The 23,787-nt window shown below is 33.5% G+C and overlaps 1 protein-coding gene and 1 long non-coding RNA gene across 2 annotated transcripts; one reads left to right on the top strand and one right to left on the bottom strand.

The window, feature by feature from the left end:
- Positions 1-1,002: 1,002 nt before the first annotated feature.
- On the bottom strand, positions 1,003-16,256 carry LOC127837341 (complement C2-like). Its single transcript, XM_052364298.1, has 17 exons — positions 15,898-16,256; positions 15,443-15,703; positions 13,639-13,785; positions 12,553-12,731; positions 11,503-11,691; positions 11,150-11,335; positions 10,605-10,781; positions 9,964-10,214; positions 9,262-9,436; positions 8,847-8,957; positions 8,456-8,671; positions 6,154-6,275; positions 4,113-4,242; positions 2,926-3,159; positions 2,517-2,729; positions 1,716-1,814; positions 1,003-1,433 (listed from the first exon to the last, which is right to left on the bottom strand). The coding sequence occupies exons 4-17, from the start codon at positions 12,638-12,640 to the stop codon at positions 1,306-1,308; spliced, it is 2,319 nt and encodes a 772-aa protein (XP_052220258.1). The 5' UTR covers positions 12,641-12,731; positions 13,639-13,785; positions 15,443-15,703; positions 15,898-16,256; the 3' UTR covers positions 1,003-1,305.
- A 1,594-nt stretch (positions 16,257-17,850) lies between these two features.
- Positions 17,851-22,423, top strand: LOC127839164 (uncharacterized). Its single transcript, XR_008030190.1, has 3 exons — positions 17,851-18,013; positions 18,286-18,463; positions 20,965-22,423. It is a non-coding gene; the product is annotated as an uncharacterized LOC127839164 (long non-coding RNA).
- The last annotated feature ends 1,364 nt before the right edge of the window (positions 22,424-23,787 follow it).

Genomic DNA, 23,787 nt, shown 5'->3' with positions numbered 1-23,787 from the left:
TATTGTTAACTCGCCTAATTGGTAACTGAACATCTGTACGAATTAATAAAACTGAGGAATTATTATCTGTCTGGCGTTTCATTTTTTTCTTTGTATTATTATAAATATACTGATTATGTTTATCATTATATGTATTATGGTACTATGTTTGATTAAAAAAAGTTCATTAATGCATGTGTGTTTCATATAATCGTTTACCTCGGAAAACGAATGAATACATTATACGTACTGAAGGTACCACCCCTTGGCAACAAGTAGTCGTGCAGACACAGTTGGTATTTCGCATAAATTAACAATCGCAAACACAATGTTCATTTTAAGGAAAAAGCTGTATAATTCTTTGCCTCGAGAACTTCATAACACAGAGTCAGCAATCAGCTGGTATGGAATTTGCTTTTCTGTGCTCTATTTGACTTTTTAGTTTTGCTTTTCATTTGTCCATCAGTAAGTCCGTTCTAAAACCAGTTTTTATTACATATGCAGAAACTGATTGTGTTTGTTTAGAAAATGTAAATTGTAGGCGACTGTTACTTAACATGAACACAATTCCAAACTTTATAATACGTCAAATTGTATATGTGTCAACAGTAAGGTAACGGGACCTGTATACTATTTAAACTAATTGCAAGATCTTGAATAGTAAAATCACGTGAATTGTTATGTGAGGTTATGTGAGGTTTGTTTGTATTTCGTTGCTAGCGGTCAAACGTTAATAGTTGTTGACTATTCAACATTACTTGACCTTAATTCTGTGTTAACGAACGGTCTTGCTACTTGATTATGAAACTTTACACATGCAATGATACACGGCAATTTACAAAGTAGTGCGGAACGTTCATTCGCTTTTTGGAAATAGGATTCGTAGATATGAAAAATTAAATATTAATTAACACAGCACATACATTTTAAATTAAAATATAAAGACTACTTGTTAATTTTAAAATAGCTTACATATTGTTATACATATATATGTTATACAAAAGCTCAAGAAACATCATCAGACAAGTTTTTTTCTAGTCTTATATTTAAGCCATACAATAATAGAACATAATTACTTATATACAAATGTAACTAACAAGGTACCAAATATGTGCATACAAAGTCGTAAGATAAATCCACTGCTATAAGAGATTTTTGCGTTTGTCGAGAGAATAGTTGAGTTCCGACCAAGATTTATACTAACCAATGCGAATCAGTGCAAACATTTATATCGAACTTCTGCAGTGAGAAAAATACAAACACAAGGGCTATGAGAGTTTCTACAGCTACGCCCTAAAAGTGCATTGAATGTTATCAACTGCGTGATTACTTTTCTTGTGAGTATTTCTTGACGATTGTGTTGATCCAGCCAAGGAGCTCTTCGTTCAGTTTTGTATAATAACCCCTGTAAGGGTGTTCCCTACACTTGTTTCCGATTCCAAATGAAACAATACCTGCAAAAGTTTAGAGACTACATTACATTACACTAATCAAGAAATGAATTATTTAAGTTTTATGAAATTAACTTACATGGTTAATGCTGGTGGGTCACAGATTTTGGAGAAAAATAATTAAAAAAATTCCCGATGTGCCTTTAATCGCATATACCAATTTCTTTATCAAACCAATATCGGAACATAATGGCGTCAGTTTTATTAATAACACATTCATTGAATGTCTAGATATATAAACCTGTTAAATTAGCTTTAAGTGCTGAATTAAAAAACGAATCCTACCAATTTGAATGTATTGGTTGTTCTTGCGGGGATGTGGTACCATAAAAGGCCCTCCACTGTCCCCAGAACATGCGTCGATGATATTATTACTGTCATCGCCTGAAAAAACGTACGTGTACATGCGCATATAAGAATACGCGTAATATTGTACGCGACACTAGCAATATAAAAACTAATATGATTTACAGTTTAACTGTTAACAACTGACAAACATGCATGTCATAGTGTGTTAATGTAATACAGTTACTAAGTATTATTTAAGGATTGGCGTGCCTTTCAATCGGTTTATCCCCCACTGATTAACATGAACCGTTCGAATGCGGTGCCCCCGGCTTAAATGATTGCATGTGGTGTGCTACATTTTATGAGTATTTCTCTAGTAACGCATCAGTCCACTTTTTGTATGAAACGGCACCCCGTTGATGAAGCTTCTGATGTTGTGTTATTCCTTTATTTGTTTTTAGGTGAATACTAAATACATATTATGTATTTTGAAATGTTTTTAAAAACATAATCTTCAACATGCACATTTTTTCAATAAGTTACAGATAAAAACCTTTTTTTAACTTAATGAAGATAATGCTCTTGCTAGAAGGATGACCATTATGGGACGACTCATTGAGTTAGTAAGAGTATCGTAACAAAGTGTTGTCTACCTGTATCTTTCGTGACATATAGGAGAACTCGTCAGATAGTGATCTTGTTCAGAAGATATATTGCCACTCAACAATAAGAGGATAGGAATTTTGTATTGTTTTATGTTATGCATAGTCTACAGTAATGACTCTGATATACAATTACCTGGCGTTCCAGCGCAAAACATAAACTCTTCGCTCATGTGTGGTGTCTCATTTTTCGGGATATGTTGTTCGCATGTATTAAAATTCTGAATAGGAAACTGCATTTGTTTCATATACTTCTCTCGACTATTGTTTGTGTTGTTATATCCCCACCCGGTCACTACTCCATACGTTCCATGTTTAAACAAGGAGCTGTACGAAAAATTCTCGATGTCTGTTCACAGATAAAGGAATATATTAAAATGTATTGAGAGTTTTGTTATTATAAGCTGATTGGCATAGTCCTTCTTAATCTTACAAAACTCTCTACTTTATTGGGTATTGTGAACTTGTTTTATTTAAAATACCCGTTCTGTAATGTGACAATCGTTCGTTTAAGGATGTTGTAATCATTGTATTTATACTATTACCTTCAGTTGTGTTGCCCCACAAACACACTGGACTGAGGTCTATGTCCATAGTCACCTTGTTGGGGAGTTGAATAAGCGCTATGTCATAGGTAAAATTTCGTGACTTTGTATCAGGGTTGTTATATTTAGTATGAATAAATACGTTTTTGTTCTTTTCATCCTTTGTTATTGGCCGGGTGTAGTGGATTGGGACAGATATTTTAAACGGGTCCGTAGCATCGGTTTTCCAAGTCTCTGTTAAACAGAAAAAAATAATATGAACTTTATAATCGTTGCTATTATTCATATGATAGCTGGCTCCGATGTACCGTCTACCGGTTATGTAGGTGAATACTTAATATTGCCATTTTATGTACAGTATGTTAAGAGCAAAAAGCAAAACTAAGCATAAGGGAGGCGCTTATGTTTCCTCGTCTAATATATTCATATACGACAAACGAACCAATGATAACCACATTATGCAATAATAAAATACAGTTATAGGCAATTAGCACGTGTTCGTTGTCTTTATATGCACCAAACTTTCGTCGATAAGCATTACTTGTATGAAACGCTTATGGTTTCATCTTCATTTGAATCTCAACTTATCTGATAACGTATTTCATTATATTCGAAATTATGAGTCAGAATGAAAGTCAATTGGTGACCAGCTCACTTTTCAAAAGAAATTACCACGTTCTTCAATAAAAATTTATCCGTGGCTAGAGCAGCTGATTGTTCAATAGAATTGTTACATTTCATATCACAATCAATCTTTGGTATGTTAATGTTATTTTCGGTAAAATATGATCTCAACCGTACATACTAAATCATGTATTGCGTCCCAAGAATGTTACAAGGAAAGCACTCATTGGTGATTTATAAAATATAAATTTATATTAAAAACACCATCTATTTAAGCTATGCCATACACAAATCAAATGACGATTGTTTCCTTTTCTCGCGCTCATTCAGTGAAAATAACATTGTTCTTTCCGATAGTACAAAACTCCGATAGTGGAGTGGTGTATGTATGAGGAGTCTCACAATCTGTTACACGCAACCTCAGCTAAGAAACAATCGAATTTAATGAACAACGTTTTACTTGTGTTTCAAAAGATTTACTCGCAACAAGCAATACGATGTACTCCCTGGGTTCATGCAGTTTGAAGAGTTAAGTACGTTTAATAAATACAACATTGACATACTCAATTCGACTGTTCCTATTCGATTCTGATGAGAAGATGGATCAGATGGATCGGATTCATTAAAGCAGTGAGCGGCAGTCAATATCCACTGGTCAGAGATGAGGGTTCCTCCACAGATTACTTGACTAGACTGAAAGAGAACACATCATATTCAGGTGCCATTTTGCATTAATACAGATATTACATATAATGGAAGGGCGAAACATACGGATGATTGATGAACTTAAATCGTTTAATTACTGGAAAAAAAATTAATTTACGAAACGGCTTAACGTTTATAAATATTAATAAAATTATTGAATAAAGCTATCGAACTCACTAACAGTATGCACGCACGCGTTTCGCAAATGTTCAACAATGATTTGAAATGTAGCCAATATGTTTGTTTATATTTTAAAACAAAGCGAAAATTGCGCCTTTTTACTTTATTTATGGATATGGATATGAAACAATTACTAATACAAAACATTTTTGAAAATTAAATTATAACCGCAAGCTGTTAGAGAATACGCAACATATAGCTCAATGATTTAAACTGAACTTCATTCAGATTCTTAAATTAAATTATTACATTTCAGGGAAATGTATTTAACAGAAAAACAATCTTTTGAAAAGAACACTTACAGATGCTATGTCCTAACTAAAGAACAAAAAGTCCAAGATGATCGTTTACTTGATATGTCAGACAGAATAAAACAAAATACAATAGAGCTTGTGACAATATTGAGAAAATATACCGTCTCCGCCAATTGTCGCAATATGTAGCAAGTTGATATTGTTATAAGTAAATTTGATATACATAAACATTGCTCAATAAATCATGTGATCTACGGATTGGAGGGAGTTTTAACCATGTGTACACACATTGTAAAACAATACCATGGTATAACTAAATATTAAACTTCAGACACTTTTGGTCCAGGTTGTTTTAATTTCATTTAGGTATCTACATGAACATTGTGACATTAAAGTATTTCCCAGTTTTCCAAGGGGCAAAATTTAGGAAAAAAATAAGAAGACTACTGTGAATTCGGTACCAAACATAACACCTTGGGTTTTAGCAGAAGATTTTTGTAAGTGAAAGCATGCGTTAATAGTCATACTGTGGTATAATGTTAACGAAGTATAAACCACGATGGAAATCTTGAAACTCTTTAATGACAATATAATTGACATTAAGGGCGCATATAGGGTTTAGGAGAAACTTAACAAAGTATACTCACAAAGAACAAATCTTAACAAATAGTACAAATCCTTATAAAACCACATAAACACATTTTTGGGACGTTTGAACATTGTTCTGTTCTTTGAGCCTTTTGCAAAGAAGTATGGTGATAAACGATTACACTGCAGCTGAATTGCGGTTTATTTTATATGTGTCAATACCGTGTTGCTTTCACCTTTCAATACTTGCTTTTAAAATATGTGCATACGGTTATTCTGTGCTTGTATATGGCAATAACGTTATGGATTCAAACGTGTGTTCGTGTGCTTATGTAAAGACATACTCACACACTCTATTATCAACAATTTAACTTTACCCTATAGAGGTAACTTGGTATAAAATGTCAGTATACTATCTAAATTCGTGCCCATGTGAACAAACGGGAAGTGATCCTGGTGGTACAAACGGTGAAATATTCATCAACACCAACACAACCGTATGGAGTCAAACGCGGGGTTACACATAAGATGAATACACGTTCATAGCTGCATTTCAAATTGTGTTGTTTTCCAGTTCAAAAGCAGAACTACATTGTTTTTTTTTCTTGTGTAACTATAAGTACTCTGTCCTTCCCTCACCATATTCCATTCGTATAATCTCCGATTTAAAACCGTTATGTCGCTACGAGGTACCAACGTTTTATGTTTCATTTCAGTATCTAGATCATTATTTCGAGTTAAAGAGAGCACACAGCTCTTTGTCCGCACTAGCGATATTATTCAAGAAGCTAGCAACTTATTATATACTTATAATACAAAATAAATCGACATTTGATGAAGAATGGGTGTGTTTGAAGAAATAACGGATAGTACGTACCGTTCTCAGCTGAACCATCCACGGCCATGCAGATTTTTCTGCCAGAGAATATAATGATTGGTTGACGTCATTTGTCTTCGTTAAAATCGTGTGTACACTTCCACATGGCAACGCAGGTGCCTCTGAAATGGAAGATGTGGTATGATTACATATATTTTTGTAGATACAAAATGCTCGTTTTTATTTATTTGTGACCACAATAAATTCCATGCTTATTTCCTGCGAATATATCTATTCATACGACACACGAACACTAAAATGGTACCATGTTAAAACCATAATAAAAACGAGCATTTTGTATCTACAAACATCTATATTACCAGACCACATCTGGTGTTGAAATTTCAGCAATTGCCATAAGGAACAATGATTTTTAATTGTTTAGCTTTATTTTACGAAATATTGTACGAAATTTTCGTTGATTTTGAGTAGTAATGTTACTTTAACAAAATAAAATGCAATATTACCATGTTAGCAATGGGTTTGCGGACAAAACAAAGATACAAACTAAAAAAACACAAAGATTGTTCAAATAAATGTTATCACGATAAAGTGAACAATATAGCTTCTGACGATATGAAATTTCACTTTAACGTTATTAAACGGGCATTCGAATTTGATGTATATCAGAAATAGAGAAGCACATTTTAAAGATTTTTTTTTAAATTACATGCATCACTGGAACACGTGAGACTTTTGAACAAATTACTAACTACTTTTCACATCCATATATGCATAACTATTATAAGTTTTCAAAAATATGTACACAACCGTTGTATTTTGCTAAATATTCGCGCAAACGCGAGTAAAAACGATATTAAAAAACATTCTACGTTTTAAATGGGATTTTGTTTGCAACAAACGCTTTTAACTATTTATTATTATCGAACGTGTTTCTTCATCGATGGATTGACAATAAACACACTATTTGTAATTATAGGTTATTAGACGTTTCACTGTACAATGAGAAGATATATTTGGACGAGCACACAGTTTGAAGTCATATTGGACGAGCCGTTAGGCGAGTCCAATATGATTTCAAACTGTGTGCGAGTCCAAATATATCACGTATTGTACAGTTTAAACGTCTAATAAACTTTTAATTCTATATCCTCATTACCAAACCAGCTTTCCGTATTTTTATTTTCATTCATTGATTACGCACTTTATGACGTATCTCGTGTGACGTCATTTCTCTGACGAAACATACTAGTATAAGCAAGACTCTGCATTTTATGGACAACAATATGGAGGTGGTAGTGTTAAATAAATCTAGTAGCAAATTATACCATTTTGATAGCATTGAACGAATCCAAAAGGCAAAACGTATTTCGGATTGTGTGTTTGTCATGCATACTTGTTAACTTCGATAGGAATAAAACAACTCGCTCCGACAGGATTACGAATTCGTAAATTGTGTTTTGGCCTTTGGGTCAGAATGGTGAGCATGTGTACAAACGCTATCAACAAATACTGTGGTTTAAAATGCATTTCGATAAATGGATGGAAGAACAGAAAATGGAAAATGGAAATGCATATCATTGTAACTTAGTTGTAATTAGGCTAACATTGGATTAAAGTTGTCATTTTGTTTTGCTGTTGCATATTTGTTTTCAATTTCTAGCAATAACAATATCACTTGCTTTTGCATTTTTTTTTTCTAACAATAAAAAATTATTAAATATCACATTCTCGATTCGTTTTTTTATTTCCTCTCATATTTTCAATAGGAAAGTATTAAAAAGAGACATACAAGCAAAATATCGCCTGTGTGAATCGATTATAGTACATTCGGATACTTTTTCTCGGTAACGGCTTTTATCGTTATAAAACAATTGCTTAGTGCACTTGTACTCAACTGTCCAATATGGAAAAAATACAGACTTTTTGGATCCAATACCGGAATATATTGGACAGTCACGTGGTACATATGAAGAATGCCGATTGGATGAATTTATTGGATATAGAATAATATGTAATAATTATAGTTTGTGATATGTTATAATAATAATAATACACTGCTAGTTTAATATATTCGGAATGTATGCACATATCAGAACAATTGGCTTATTTATGAATTGTCAATAAACACACAGTTTGTAATATTTAATAATTATAATAATAAGTTACTATTTTAGATATATTCGAAAGGCATGGAAATATCAGACCGATTGGCTCGAATTATCCTTCAATTCTTTTCGACTGCTTTGTATACAACTGATCTTTTTTTTTTAAAGTTCTACATGAATTAAAAATTGAGTTTGCCATCACAAACTTTTTAAACGCTGTTTTGGATGCATACTTGTTATCATTCCGTTAATAACATCCGTCATGTCATTGTTGGAGTCTATTGCAAAGAAGTGTTTCTCCGTCCCAATTTTAGACGCCATTTCTTCCATTAGGCGATACGCTGTGGTATCTTCTTCCTTTTTGCCAACAAAAATAGAATATAATTCTACTTCCAAATCTTTCAGATTCCTGGCAAACTGCACGGGACTTCCTCGCTGCGTATACTTCCCTGTAGGTAATATTAAGTGTTATTTTACTGCAATAAAACATAACTTAATGTGGCATGTGTTATTGTCACAACTGAACATTGCTTATGAAACACAATGTGATACTTTATGGTGAAATATGCATTATCTTGATACCTCGATGCACTAAACATTAATAAGCCCAAGGGGAAACATTACCGTCACTTATCAGGATCACAACTTGTTGTGCATCACGGGTTCTTGGCGTCATCTGGCGTTTAGTTAGAATGTCAGTGTGCACATCTTCCAAAGCAGTGCTAATGGCCGTCCCTAAGCCCAATACAACGGGGAACGAGGTCATACACTATTTCTTCACTCAGCAGTCTTATTAAAGTCTAGCATCAGAATCTCAATATGATGTGAACCTTATATCCACGTTAAGTGTACCGATTAATTTATATTTTACTAAATGAAGGCGTATAATAATAAACATTAAATTTGGTGAAAATAAAATAAACCCATAATGATGATGAAGATAATGATGATGATGATAAAGATGGAGCTGCCACTTCTGCTGCTGCTGATGATGAAAACTTATGATGGGCAAACGAAAACTGGTGTAAGCTTCTGATACCTGTTCCACCTTCACCATGTTGAAATTCACGAATAGTTTTACTATCGATTTCGTTGATTTGTTCAATTATGTTAGCTTCTGTTAAAGCATCTCGTTGAGAGAAAAGTGCTTTCATTGTGGTCGCAAATAAATACACTGCCACTCTGGTCCCATCGTTTTTATCGCTAACATCCAGCTAAACAACAAGCAATAAAAAATCATTTTAAATGTGTATTCTGTTACTATCTTGAACCATATAAATACTCACTTACTAACGTACGGTACAACAATACCCACATTTCGCTTTTGTAAATTAACAGATTTTAATATATATTGTATATTTCAATATAAAGAAGTGAATCTCCAGCTGCTGGAGAAGTATTGCATTTTTATTATATACAATTAGTTGGTCTTTTATTTAAGGCAAGTGATCAATTGCCAAAACAGTACAACACAAAACAACATAAACACATATAAGAATAAAGCTGGGGTCACCGCCTTGGAATGGTCAATGCAAAGCATTGGGGGTTTAAACCGGTTCAGAGCGCTCAACTTCACACTTGGCACAGTAATATTCATGATATATGTAAGTAAAAATAAAATTCATGTTGAAATCATGTTAACACGCCTCCAATATGTTTTCGCCAATAAGTTTTCTGTCTTTAAATACAATAAAATTGGGATTTAACGAGATAAAGCGTATAATTATTTTCAGATACTTACATTTTGTACTAAGGCAACGACAAACTTCTTCATCACATCTGTTTCATTGTCATCAATACTTTTTGAAACGTCGATTAAAATGTAAACATCCACTCCGAAAATTTTATTTACATTTATTGTCCGTCCTTGAGTGAGACCCTTGTCGTCAGAGATGTTATGACTGTTATTTGATCTAATAACCGCATTAACCAACGATTTACTTAAAGCTTCTTTCAAGTAGATTCCAGTGTTCGGGGTAAATAAGGACCAGCCTAAAATATACATACACAGTTTCATATCATGAACTGCATTTATACGTTTATGTTTTTGAATAAACAAATAAAAAGCGTTCTTTTCAAGCAAATGTATATTTAAAATATCATGTTTGACTATTTATCATTTGAGTTTCTTTTTAAATATTTTGAATCTAAGGCGAAATTAAGATTCATTACAAAATCTATACAATTGAGTGTTTGTCGTTAAAAAATGTAACTAAGTTAACCATGTACTGCATGTACGCTGTTAGGAGACTTAGTACGTTAACAGTTAACAGTTACTTGGATGTTATGATGTGTAACTGTTTGTGCATGGAAATGTGTGGATATAATTCTTTACCTCTCAAACATGCAACGTTAGAGTGAAGAACATATTTGTTCCAATACCTGTACAGTCTATTGGCTCATTGCTCCATTGCTTGTTGAACAAGCATGTCCTGTTGGTTGAACCTCCGTAAACCATTTGATCACACGCAAACTCAATCGTCGTACCTATTTCGATACGCCTCGGGCTATCAACTATTCGAGAACCAAGCTGAACACACGGAGGTTGGCAAAAGTCGTCTGCAATAGAGGTTGTATTTGCTTGTGTACTTCGTTACACTTGTAATTGTGTAATGGATCACACAGACAAAGTTGAATAACAACCTGCGATATACACATATTCTTCTCATTTACTGTTTACCTAAATGCACACGTGGAACACGTTTGACATCAGCAAATCGATACGGGTATGACAGACGATTTATTGATAAACAAAATGCAAGGTGTTCATTAGCTTATTTTAGCTTGAATTATTGTTACTCAAAAGACATAAGCAAATGAGGCATTATCGACTACATTTGCTGATCATTCACCATCCATCTGCACATTAGCTAACAGCACTAAACTTCAAACTGGCATTGCTAACATTAATTTAAAGCATTAAATACCTTCTCGCTCACACTGGACGCATGACTTATTCCATTCACCAGACGACTGACATTCCCACACGGGTGATCCTACCATCGTATAGCCATAGTCACAGGCAAACACTGCTGTCTCGTTCGGAAAATAATAAACCTTCGTCGTTTCGATCCTGCCATGTAAGGGCTCTGGTGGTGTTAAGCAAATTATTTCTGAAACAGCATCAATTCAATTAATAACAGAGACATCAACTTACCTCTAGCTTAATACCATAATTGCCAAAACAATTACTACTTCTATATTAATATTAATATATGCAATACTTATTGAGTAATTATACTTCGACTACTGATACCTATACTGCTTTGAAAATTCTTACGTTCACATTTGAAGTTTTGGTTCTTAAAACTATCAACTGTAAGACATTGCATATAATCTCGATTGTTGTACGGCCGAAACCCTTCATCACATTTGAGCTTCAAGACCTCTTGAAACTGGTAGACATTTTTGTAGTTTGTAATGGATCCATCTCTTACATTCTGATAAGACATCGCGTCACATGTGATTTCTATAAAACAAATAAATTGGGAATATTTGTTTATTTCAGTTAACATCACATAATCATGTTACTATTTATCAATCTAAAGATATCGCGTGGTAACTTTATGAAATCTGCGATCACATTAGTTCGTGTATAATGGGATCAAGCATGTGAAGTCATATGATTGCACAAAATGTCGCTTACTGTTGTAGCGTGAAAATATTGCTATGGATTCTTCATCGATATCGCTTAATAACAGACTAAGTATTGTTATCATTTTGTTTCTCGTTGTGTTTCTTTTTACTGTGTCTGGTTTTACACGGACGATTAGACTATTCACTGATTGTCAAAAATGTTTAAAATAGTAAAACAAAGCACCGAATCCAAAGTCAAATGATCATTTGAACATTTAACTTGCGCTAGTCTAAAAGATAAATGATTGAGTTGTCTGGTATCTGGTATTCCGCACTCACTCAGCGAAAAGCATGAAATCAATGTCATTTACGAATTGTATATAAATTACTCATTAATAAAAGGCTCACGTGACCCGATAAACTTGATATAATACACATACTTTCGATTGAACATGCCGAAACAAAAAACCTTATAGAATCTATAGCTTTTTAAGAAGAAAATATTTACTAGCCTTTCACATATGTCATTAAACTCACCATACATCTGATAACGGTAAGCTTAGAGAGAGGCATACACACCGAAAACTAATTATTTATTCATTGAGCTTTATTCGCTTCAAATAAATCTATTTTGAATTTTCAAACCAAAACTATAATGGTGATTTACAGCAAATGTGTTAATAAGCAGTTTCTAAAGTTGCTGAACATAAATTTTCAGTATAAAACGCTGCATTAATTGTATACCATACGATACCTCTACACATTCCATAATTAGCGTCTGATCCGTGGTTAAGCAATCCATCCTCACCACACTGAAGCGATGTTGTTAGAACATTCTCCATTACCTCATCTCTGTCCTCATAGTTGTAGTAGCTATTGCTATGCGCTACAGTGTTTTCAGACTCGCGCTCCGCTGTGCCTTCATGGACATACCTATTGAACGGTAACTAATTTGCTTTAGGCGTTGAGTTACGAAATTGTTTTCTTGCGAAAAGTATATTCAGCGGGAAAGTTAAAGGCCTATATAATTGCACACAATCGCAACAATGGTTTAATGTATGTGATGTAGATTAAAATTAACATATTTGTTAATTTAGTAGTAAAAGATAAATATATAAGATATATATATATATATATATATATATGAAAAAACAAAAAAGAACCAAAGATTAAATATAATTCATAAAATAGAACATAATATAGTATCTCGCTTTGGAGCGTTGTTTTTATATTTTCCTTCTCAATTCTTATTTTTGTTCTTCTGATTTATGCATATTCAAGTGTGTTATTTAAAAAGTCTTAATCTGCCAATCGTTGGCATTTCATGCAAATTTTAGTAAACTCCTTAAGGATCTCTTTTTATTAATGTAATCAAAGGTTCAGTTTCTAAAGCTGAACTAGTCCAATGGTACGATGGGACCCTTTGTATCGGATCGAATATAATGTGAAATACCCTAAATAATAAATTCGAATAAAGGCGCACATGCATGCTTTCCAAATACAATTATTTCGGTCAATAATGGCAACTATATCGGTCAATACTGACAACTGTATCGTGTTCTTCTCTTCGTAGTATTTGAAACGGCTGTTCTGAATTTTTTTTACGAATTGCGTATTTATATGTTTTTTTTTCTTTTAAGTTATTTAAATTCCAATTTAAAGCGAAATAAAAAATAATTTCCAACAAACCAAATTAATTTGTGTTACGACACAAAATACAAAAGTACATACCTTTAAGAAAAATATTCACAAAATAATTCATATTCAGATAAATTGTGCTATCCTTTACCTGGCGTCCTAACGAACGTAAAAATTGAAACGTAAACAGGTGGATACTTACCCATCCTTACAATCCAATGTAATGATGTCCCCATGAAGAAATATGGATTGTCTTCAAAGGGTACACCATTTTCGTTAAACACTTTCAGTTTGGTGTTGCTGTTGACTTTAAGTTCCATATTGTCGGGGAACTTGGGTTTGGGACAAGCTGAAAATAAATATGTATTATAAGTTACCCATTACAAATAACGTGTACACATATAACGACTGTACAGTCGACATCTGTTTTCTCGCCGTAACTATATATTCACGGTATTAGTTAATTTTTTATTGAAAAGTTTTATAGCCATCGTCAGTCATCGTTTTGATAAAGCACTAATTCAGTATGAAATGCTTGACTTCAAAACTATCGGCATATATATTTTTTAAATAATAAATTATAATTAATAAAAGTTTGAATCAGCTTGAAGACAAGTCCAGATAATAAGACGGTTGTTGGCAATCTTGTCTACTGATTTCAATAATGTACATTACTCCAAATGATTATGTTAAATACATTGTAAAGGTTAGAATGAATCACTTGCTCGGTTTAATACAGTTTCCAAATACATTTGGAGACATATTTTAAAAGTTTACTGTTGACAACATTTTACCACCGCGAGAAAACAAGATTAACAGTATACCCATTTCGTCGCTTTATTGCTATAGTGCTATATCTCCATTTTTTCAAAAATGAGTTTTTATATCCCTGTGTTCGTGAGAACGAGATCTTTTATATGGATACCATTTTGCTCTATCTTCCACATTTGTTCAAACGTGGAATGCTGTACTGCACCATCTCCGGGACTTAGAGCAAAGCAGAATTTACGCTCAGTTCAGCATTATCGATTTTTTTTACCAGAATGCTCTATTTCCATACATAAAATTGCAAATTACAATAACCGATTAACATATTGCAAATAACATAAGCATATACTTTACTAAAGTAAATATTTAATTATATTCATATTGATTTCTCCTTTTGCTGATAACTCCGGTATATTTCTGTCGATATACGTGCATAAATAAGTAAGAAAATAAAGGTTCAACCTTTAAATGCGTTTTTCTCCAAAAATTGAAAATGGTAGTTAGAGCACTAAAGCAATCAAGCGATTTGCATTGTTTTAAATGTTGTTAAAAACTGTTGAAAATCGGAATACACATAATACCATTACACGCGCTTTTAACTGTTCTGTTGAATTTACAATAAGTTTATTCAACTGATTGTTATGAACAAAACGAACGAACATGTGTTATGAAGAATGCGGTTAGATGCGACAATAATCCCGAACAATACGTATACTGTTAATTGTAGTATAGCTAATGCACAAGGTGTTAATTATTAAATAAACAAAATGAAAGTTTAAATTTTTTTGGCAGAAAACCATGCGGATAATCAACGCTCACAACTTTGGACTTTGAAACCATGTATATTACGTTTGATTTACATGTCTGATTTAGGATAAAACAAGGGTAATATATACTACAGAAGAAGATCTCCGATATGAATATGATATACGTCACTAATAAACAATAATTTTATTAGTATTATAATGCTTAATAGAAAACATGAAAAACTTTGCAGCAACAGTTCTACATGTTAAGTTGAAAATTGCGACTTTACAGACAACATGAAACCATATTCCGTCTACCATGCTTATACCAATACAATTAGGGTAATTTAAATCCTGGATAGTATGGGCTACAATAAATAAAATGTTTACGATAATTAAGGTTAATATGGAATGCAAATTTATGTCGGGTTTGAATGTAGAAAATTATTTGACTCTACCATGGTTTTAATAGTTTACGTATACTAATAATACCTGATAAACATGTTATATTTTGAAGATACAATGGTCGTCTTCCATGCCCTGTCGCAACTCCAACTCCCAGTCCTTTCCAATCCACCTTATCAAGTGCTTTATGGAACTCGCATTTGAACCATATGTCAATTAAGTTCGGAACGTTGCTCTTCAAACCTTTGTCACACTCAAAGCGGACTTTATTCTTTAGTGTATCACCATCTTTTAGCACAATGTCTTTGTGCTTCAATTCGTCCTCAATAATACGAACACACTTCTCTGCTATTAATGTATAATTGAACTAACTAGTTATATACTTTAGTGAGCGAACAGTATAACACAATTACAGCTTCTAATATTTATAGTACTTTTGCAGCAATAATATCATCAGAACAAGCCGCAGCGGCAGTAATAGTAACCGAAATAAGAACAAAAAATAATATTCAGTACATGAATACGAAGAAAAATGGACTTACTTTCTTCCGTCAAACTTTTGGCTCCCGATTCCTCAAACCTCCCAAAAACTATCAAAATCGCACATAAACGAAAAAGTGTACGCATTTTAACGACAAACATTAATAATAATGCCTCATATTAAACACATCTATGTCAAGTAGATATAATATGAATAACGCTGTATTTAACGAGAATAAAACGCATCACACGCAATCTGCAATTAGTATTAATACAATACTTCGTAACGACCACTTATAAGGTCATTTTCCGAATTTAGCAGACTACATGTATATTTCGTTTAAAAGTGAAACTAAACAATCGACATTCCCAGGCTTGATTACGTGTTTATATGAACCAGGCTGCATAGACCGATGCTATCCAGCCAATCATCTTAAGAAGTTCAACCAAAGAATAATCATATGTATTTTCACCTAAAAAGAAAACACTTGCGAAAGACGCTTTGTGAAGTGTTATACGATCTTAAACAATACAAGTGGTTCTTACAGTTTATGAGGCCCTACTGCTTATATTTAAAACAATATTTGGACAATCTTTTGAATATGTTAGGAGGTTAGGCCATTTGCTTAAAAAAGATTAACAACAATCACGAGTTCCCATTCAATGAAATCATACCACACCATGTTTATTTTGGCGCACGATAAAACCCATCACAAACGGTAAGTATATATCGATTGATTATTGATCGTTGTAATAAGTAAACACATTTTTAAAAGTGAAGGCAACAACAGTTTCAACCGGAATCATCTTAACAATTCAAAACTTAACATTATAGTCTATATGTAAGATAACGCAATTTAATTTCAAAAATACATTACGTGTAATGATCCATTCATTGTTTGTTGTAAGGACATTGGAACTATCCTCTTACTATTGGTGCTATTCATAAATGTCTCAAAGTTACTGTATTTCTTCTCCGTAATCGAAATGATTGTTATACTTATGCTATGTTGCATTACTATCGCAAGTTTAATATTTTGTCAGCTATTGATGTCTGACATTAAAACAAATTAAACTTAAAAGAATATAACAAATAGTCAAATTCTTGAACATAAGGGCCTTCTGAAAGGATCTTACTTTTATATTTTGGTCAAGTGTTTTGTTTTTCTCACAGTCTTTTCACTGAAGTACTGTTTATTCACAGAAAGTGGAAGATTTTGAACGTTATACATTTTGACTTGCGTGATAGTTAAGCCTTTTGAAACAGCTTCATCGGGCAAAACAAAACACTTAACAGCACCGGATTGACGCACTTTTACATTGCGCAAGGAAGTTGACGCCGAAAACAAGACCAAACTAAGCATGATTAATTTAGTAGTTTTGCGTCAAAAAATATATTAAATATTACGTAAGTACAATTTAATACATTAGTTTTGTCACTCAACCAATGTGGTGATCCTGGTATTCTGGTATCAATCATTTAATTAATTGATAGAGTTTCTGGATTTGAATTGTCCTGATATAGTTTCTAGATTTTTAAGGTATTCTATATTTGAAAAGATCCTCATAAGGTATATTTTATAAGATTTAATACTTTAAATAAAAAGCTTGACTGTAGCGATCGCGAATTTAACGAATGAAAGTTTAAGTCGTTTTTGTTGGTTGACACCATAGCGCCATGGTTCCGATGATATTTCTTATGCAAATTAAGCAATTAAATGAGTTTTTATTTTCGAATTTTTCATATTCATGACATACTGATATAATATAATATATATATATATATATATATATATATATATATATATAATTAAAGCATGTATCAAACCAATTGTTTACACGTCATGATTGATATAAAACGTGTTATTTAGTCGAATCCTTTCCCATCCGTCTGCCACTTCGATGTTTATAACATATGCAAGAATATGTGCGTTTAGACGACACCAGCCAGCACGTGCTGAAAATCATGATTTGTATGCTATTCTACGTAGTATGACTTTGTGTGGCCTATCAAACTAGGCTTGCGCTTCATGCAGGTTCCGGTTGGTTTGTAATGTCGGGGATGGTATATTGTTTAAATCAGATACAGTGTTGTCACGAATGGCGCCCGTGTTAAAATGATCTTGAGTGTTTGCATTATATATTGGAATGTTGTTGCGGTGGTCTTGACTGAACGAGGTATGTTTAATTAATATTATCAAATATGTAGCTCCATGTTTGTATTTCCAATACACAACGAGATCTTTACTAGCCATGTGCATTTTTTTAACGTCGACATAATATAGATATATTGGTAAATGTATATCCATAGCTTTCACAAACTTCAGAGTCGCTACACGTATGTCAAGAAAATTCGTATCGTTGTAATTGTTAATAGAGGCAATATATAAATCTGTATCATATTTGATTATGAAATTATAATGTAACTAATATCGGTATTTGTTCTCAAGACATTGGCCAACCTCCGCAATGTCATGGGGCAGCATTTCACATTGGTGTAGATGAGGTCCCAGCCTTTTACAAGGGAACGACATTCGGTACCGATGCAAACAAGGTTTCTACACGACATCATTCAGTGGGTCCATGAATGAATGCCAGGACGGACACCGGTGAACTTGCAGTTTACGGGTGTGTTGATTATTATTTAGTGATGATATTGCCTTGACCGCTATGCAAGCCAGACAATATTAGTAGCATATTGTGTACGCATTGATATATAGGTAAGATTATTGTCATAGTGCTCAGTATGGCGTTTATTTTGCTAATACACAAAGGTAACAGAGGGGGTAATCACGTTACAAACAATATGGCGACGTTCATGCCGAGACAGGTATTTTCCGCAAGTTTATTCCCTTTTTTACTTGTATTAATCACACCGTGCAATCGACTAACGCATCGTCTGTGGTTCATCCATCGGCTGCGGTACTGTATACATGTCGGGTAAAAGCGGGGTATAAGTATTTCCCTATTCTTTATAGTTTACGTAATGATTTGAGCAGATTTGCGTGTGTTCTTTGAGAGCCTAAGTAAGAATGACTTTGTGAACGTAATCCTTACCTTTCTAGCTGCTTATTTTTAAAGAAATCCGTTAGAATGTGGTCAAAAAACCAAACAAAATTCACCACTCTCTCTGTCAAACTCTAATTACAAAGGATTTAGACCAAAGATGACTATGAACAACATTTTATTGAAATATTCAAGACAACGGCCGTTGCTACTTATTAGATGGTCATGACATCGGCTGCGAAAATAAAATTATGCTCAAGCCATCGGCTAAGGCAATGAAAATTGGCATGATGAGATGTGGACGTTACTCATTGACCATATTCGATAGAACTATCAGATATTTTGATCACAAAAACAGTTTTAAGATTTTCATTCGTATTCTGAAATAAAATAAATAAAATAAAACCGAAGAGAAATGATTAAATATTTCAATAAAATGTTGTTCATAGTCATCTTTGGTCTACATCCTATGTAATTAGAGTTTTACAGAGAGAGTTGTGAATTTCGTTTGATTTTTGACCACATTCTCACGGATTTCTTTATAAGTAAGCAGCTAGGAAGTTAAGGATTACTTACCGCAGCCGATGGATGAACCACAGACGATGCGTTAGTCGATTGCACGGTGTGTTAATTGTTACAGCGAGATCTGCTATTTTTTTACCCGTTCAGATATAAACGCTTATCACTTTCTTGCCGATATGGCTTGAAAGTGGGCGTCATTTTTAGCTCGGCTGTTTTCGGAGAAAGCCCGAGGTATTGTCATATCCAGCTCGTCGTCCGCCGTCCACCGGCGTCGTGCTAAAACTTTGACAGTTTGCTCTCCATTCAAAGTGCTTCCACCTAAAACTTTGGAACTTCATATGTAGATGCACCTTGATGAGTTCTACACGCAACACCCATTTTTGGGTCACTAGGTCAAAGGTCAAGGTCACTGTGACCTCTAACAAAAAATCAAAAAATCTGAAAAGCTTTCATTTATTCAAAAATGCACCCGCAGCCGAGCGTTGGCACCCGATATGCGGTGCTCTTGTTACAATTAATAGAAGTGATTAAGGGCATACAACGGGCGAAAAAGGCCTTTCTCGGCATGGACGTCGTCATATTGTTTGCCACGTGATTACCCCCTCTGTTTAAGGCGCAACGCATACAGAGCTGAGTTTGTATGCACGAAAACTAAGAAAAATACCCAAAGCAATGTATGATATACACAAGTATGTAATATTTTAGTTTGCCTACACACTTACGTGTTAAGATAATAGAAACGAAAAAGTCGTTGTGGTTTCAGGGTTGCATAGACAACTGGGTTAGGTACAGGTAGCAGTGCACTCGTTTGTTTTACTTATATTTTGATTTGTGTAGACAGGAAGAATAATTCCGACACTGACAGGTATAAATTATCCTTTGTTTGAATAGCAAACTCACCACGTGTGTATGCAAATCGTAAACGTGCTGTAGAGTATTCATAGAGTTCTTAGTTAGAAAGGCAAACATAGCTAAAATAAACAATACAGTGGATATACGTACAATGTGCTGTGTATGTTTATACAGCCCAGTTTTACGAGTAATATTTAGAAAAGCCAACTTATATGTAGATTTCCATGACAATTTTCTAAGTTAAGAGAAAAAACAATTCAACTGTATATGATGTATATACGTAGACAACTAATAGGTTAGATAGTTATCGCTCAATAAAATATTTCTGAGGTTGAAAACATAACTATAGGATGAATTCGTTTAGCGGTGCAATACGAATATGTTCATCTGAATTTTGGCTAAAAATAATAAATTACAGAAAATATCAAACAAAATATTTGTACTGCAGATTTGCCAAACAAAAAACGTTTCAAACTTGAATATCTCAGTAATAATTTAAGATTTTGATGTTAAATTGCAAATGTGATTATTTGACTATATTATGTGCAAGACAATGATAAAAACATTCATCCCTGACAATCGGGCGCTTTTGCACGCGGAGTAGGTGTGGTTTTATCTTTGTGCACGTGAAAATGGTGAAACACTATGTGAGTCTAATTGTATTGCCATTTCTTCATTTAAGGTTGGTTTATACACCAGAAATACATAAAATTAATTTAAAAATCAATATTTCTCGTATTAAATTGCAGGAGCGCAGCAGCGCAGTCGGCATTTTGCAGGCTACCTTCCCCACTTGCTGTAGCAACCGATCATCATGGATGAATGATTTTATCGTTTGCTTGCTCATACGGTAGCCAAATGATCACGTCTACAATTTTAAATCAAAATATTTACTCATAACTGAGATAATTAAGTTTGAAAAATGCTGCGTTCGAAAAGTCACCAAGTGTAGGACAACTCCATATAATTCCAATTTAATTTCAATTTCATCATGCTCGGTGGGATTTTACACCAGGAAAATATAACATTAGTTAAGAAAACAATATGGCTCGTATGAATATTCATGAGCGCAATGTTGCACGGCCGGCTGGTCATTAAGACATGTAAGTTAACAGGTAAGTAAAGCAGGGTAATTGTATTCTAAAACAAATTGTTATATCACATAGATTAGACATTGAACGCAAACATAAATTGTTATATCACAGAGATTAGACATTGAACGCAAACATAAGGTCATCGGAAAGTACGGGACATTCTTAACCAAACCGGTTACAACGATGTATGGCTATTTCTCGAATCTGTGAACTCTAATCAATTTATCCCATTACTTCAAAACAGATTACGAGACCAGTATATCACTAACTGGAATAGAAGTGTCACATCATCTAGTTCAATGATTTTATATAAAGAATTAAAACCAGTATTCGAAAAATCGGCTTATCTTGATATAGTTGAAAATAAAAACACAGGAATAGTACAGCTAAATTACGTTTGTCATCTCACAAATTATTTATTGAAACGTGTAGACACCAGAACATTGTTAGAGATCAACGTAAATGTATTTTATGCAACCTTAATGATATCGAGGATGAATATCACTTTGTTCTTACATGTCCTTACTATGCCGATGTTAGGAAAACATTAATTCCAAAGTATTACAGATGTCGCCCAAATATGTTAAAGTTTATCGAACTACTTAATAGTTCAAAGAAAAATGTGTTGAGAAAACTAGCAATGTTTTGTTTAAAAGGCTTTGAAATGCGAGAAAATGTCTTATATATGTAGTATATATATTATATATCTTCCATAAAGCCACTAAGCTTATAGTATTGTTATACTTGTTGCAGTCATTAAACAACGTTTTTACATTATGTGGTCACTCAGTATTAACCTCTTCCATGTGACATTATCACTTAAACATGTTGTATTTAATTTCTTTTTGAATCGATCTTCCTTCGAAATGATGTATGTTTTGTATTTACTTGTAACGCATGCTGTTATTGTATATGTATGTTAACGACGATGTAGCTGTATATGCTTAAGTCAAATAAAAGAGTCTGTTCTGTTCAGTTTTCTTCTGTTAATGTGTTTTGTTTTCAAAATATTGTTTTACGATATACGATTTTGAGAATTTTACTTTTTCAGTGGTTTTGTTATGTTTTATAGTGTTATGTTGATCAATTATAATTAAAATAACATGAAGTATTATATATGTGTTGAGTTAGTATGTTTCCAAATTTTTACAAAGTCCGTTCTTAAATAAGGATGCTATATTTAGTTGAATACGTGTTACATAAGTCGTAAGACGTAAGTCTCCAAGTGTATATGACAGTTTTAAATTAAAAAGAAGTGCATGACATGCTATAGTATTTTGCTTACCAACAAACCGTTGTCCATATAGGACAACTTATTGGTAAATTTTTATCTTCTTAAACATACGAGGAATAAAACCAGTTAAAGATACCCATCATACAATATAAAATAACAGAGCAAAAATGGTATTCCGAAATACGTTGCCTCAGTCCGATTTGGTATTAAATGTTGTTCTTAGACATTTTCTTGAACTCGATCTCCAAAAACATACATTAATGCTTAACTGTTTTAAAATAATAATGATGACGATGATGATTATGATGGTGATGATGATGATAATGATCTTGGTGATGATATTGGTGGTGGCGGTGCTGCTGCTGATGATAATGATGATAATAATGTTGAGCAAGGAGGTGATGTTGATGTTGATGATGATGATGATGATGATGATGACGATGACGATGACGATAACGATGATGATGATGATGATGATGATGAAGACGACTATGATGATGATGATGATGATGATGATGATGATGATGATGATGATGATGATGATGATGATGACGACGACGACGACGAAGACGACGACGATGATGATGATGATGATGATTGATTATAATGATGATGATGATGGAGGTGGTGGTGGTGGTGATAATGGTGATTATGATGATGATGATGATGGTGGTGGTGGTGATGGTGGTGGTGATGATGATGATGATGGCGGTGGTGGTGGTGGTGGTGATGATTATAATGATGATGATGATGATGATGATGATGATGATGATGATGATGATGATGATGATGATGATGATGATGATGATATGATGATGATGATGATGATGATGATGATGATGATGATGATGATGATGATGATGATGATGATGCTGCTGCTTCTGCTGCTGCTGCTGCTGCTGCTAGCCTGCTGCTGCTGCTGCTGCTTCGGCTGCTGCTGCTGCTTGCCTGCTCTGCTGCTGCTTGCTGATGCTTGCTGATGCTGCTTCTTCTTCTTGTTATTCTGCTGATAATGATGATAATGATTATGATGTTTAGGATGGTGACGATGGTTACGATTGTGACAATGGTTACGATGACGATGGCGATTTTTATAATGGTGATGGTTATGATGATATAATAAAGTCTTAGTATAATGCGGATCATTTCAGTAATGTATATATTTGTTGTAACTAACGACATGGCGTCTCAATTTTTATCCCATCATCAGACGTGCATCGTCGAAATAAACCACTGTGGAATAT

The sequence above is a fragment of the Dreissena polymorpha genome, chromosome 7 (assembly GCF_020536995.1).
Source record: "Dreissena polymorpha isolate Duluth1 chromosome 7, UMN_Dpol_1.0, whole genome shotgun sequence".
NCBI classification, from domain to species: Eukaryota; Metazoa; Mollusca; class Bivalvia; order Myida; family Dreissenidae; genus Dreissena; species Dreissena polymorpha.
Note: the sequence above shows the minus strand (reverse complement) of the source record. Positions and strands in the feature narration are given on the sequence as shown.

Coding starts and splice junctions, on each gene's coding strand:
- LOC127837341 (XM_052364298.1), bottom strand. CDS start 12,640: ATGGAGAATGTTCTAACAACATCGCTTCAGTGTGGTGAGGATGGATTG. Junction 11,336..11,502: donor CCAAAACTTCAAATGTGAAC/GTAAGAATTTTC, acceptor ATGCTGTTTCAG/AAATAATTTGCTTAACACCA. Junction 10,782..11,149: donor CGTCCAGTGTGAGCGAGAAG/GTATTTAATGCT, acceptor CCTCTATTGCAG/ACGACTTTTGCCAACCTCCG.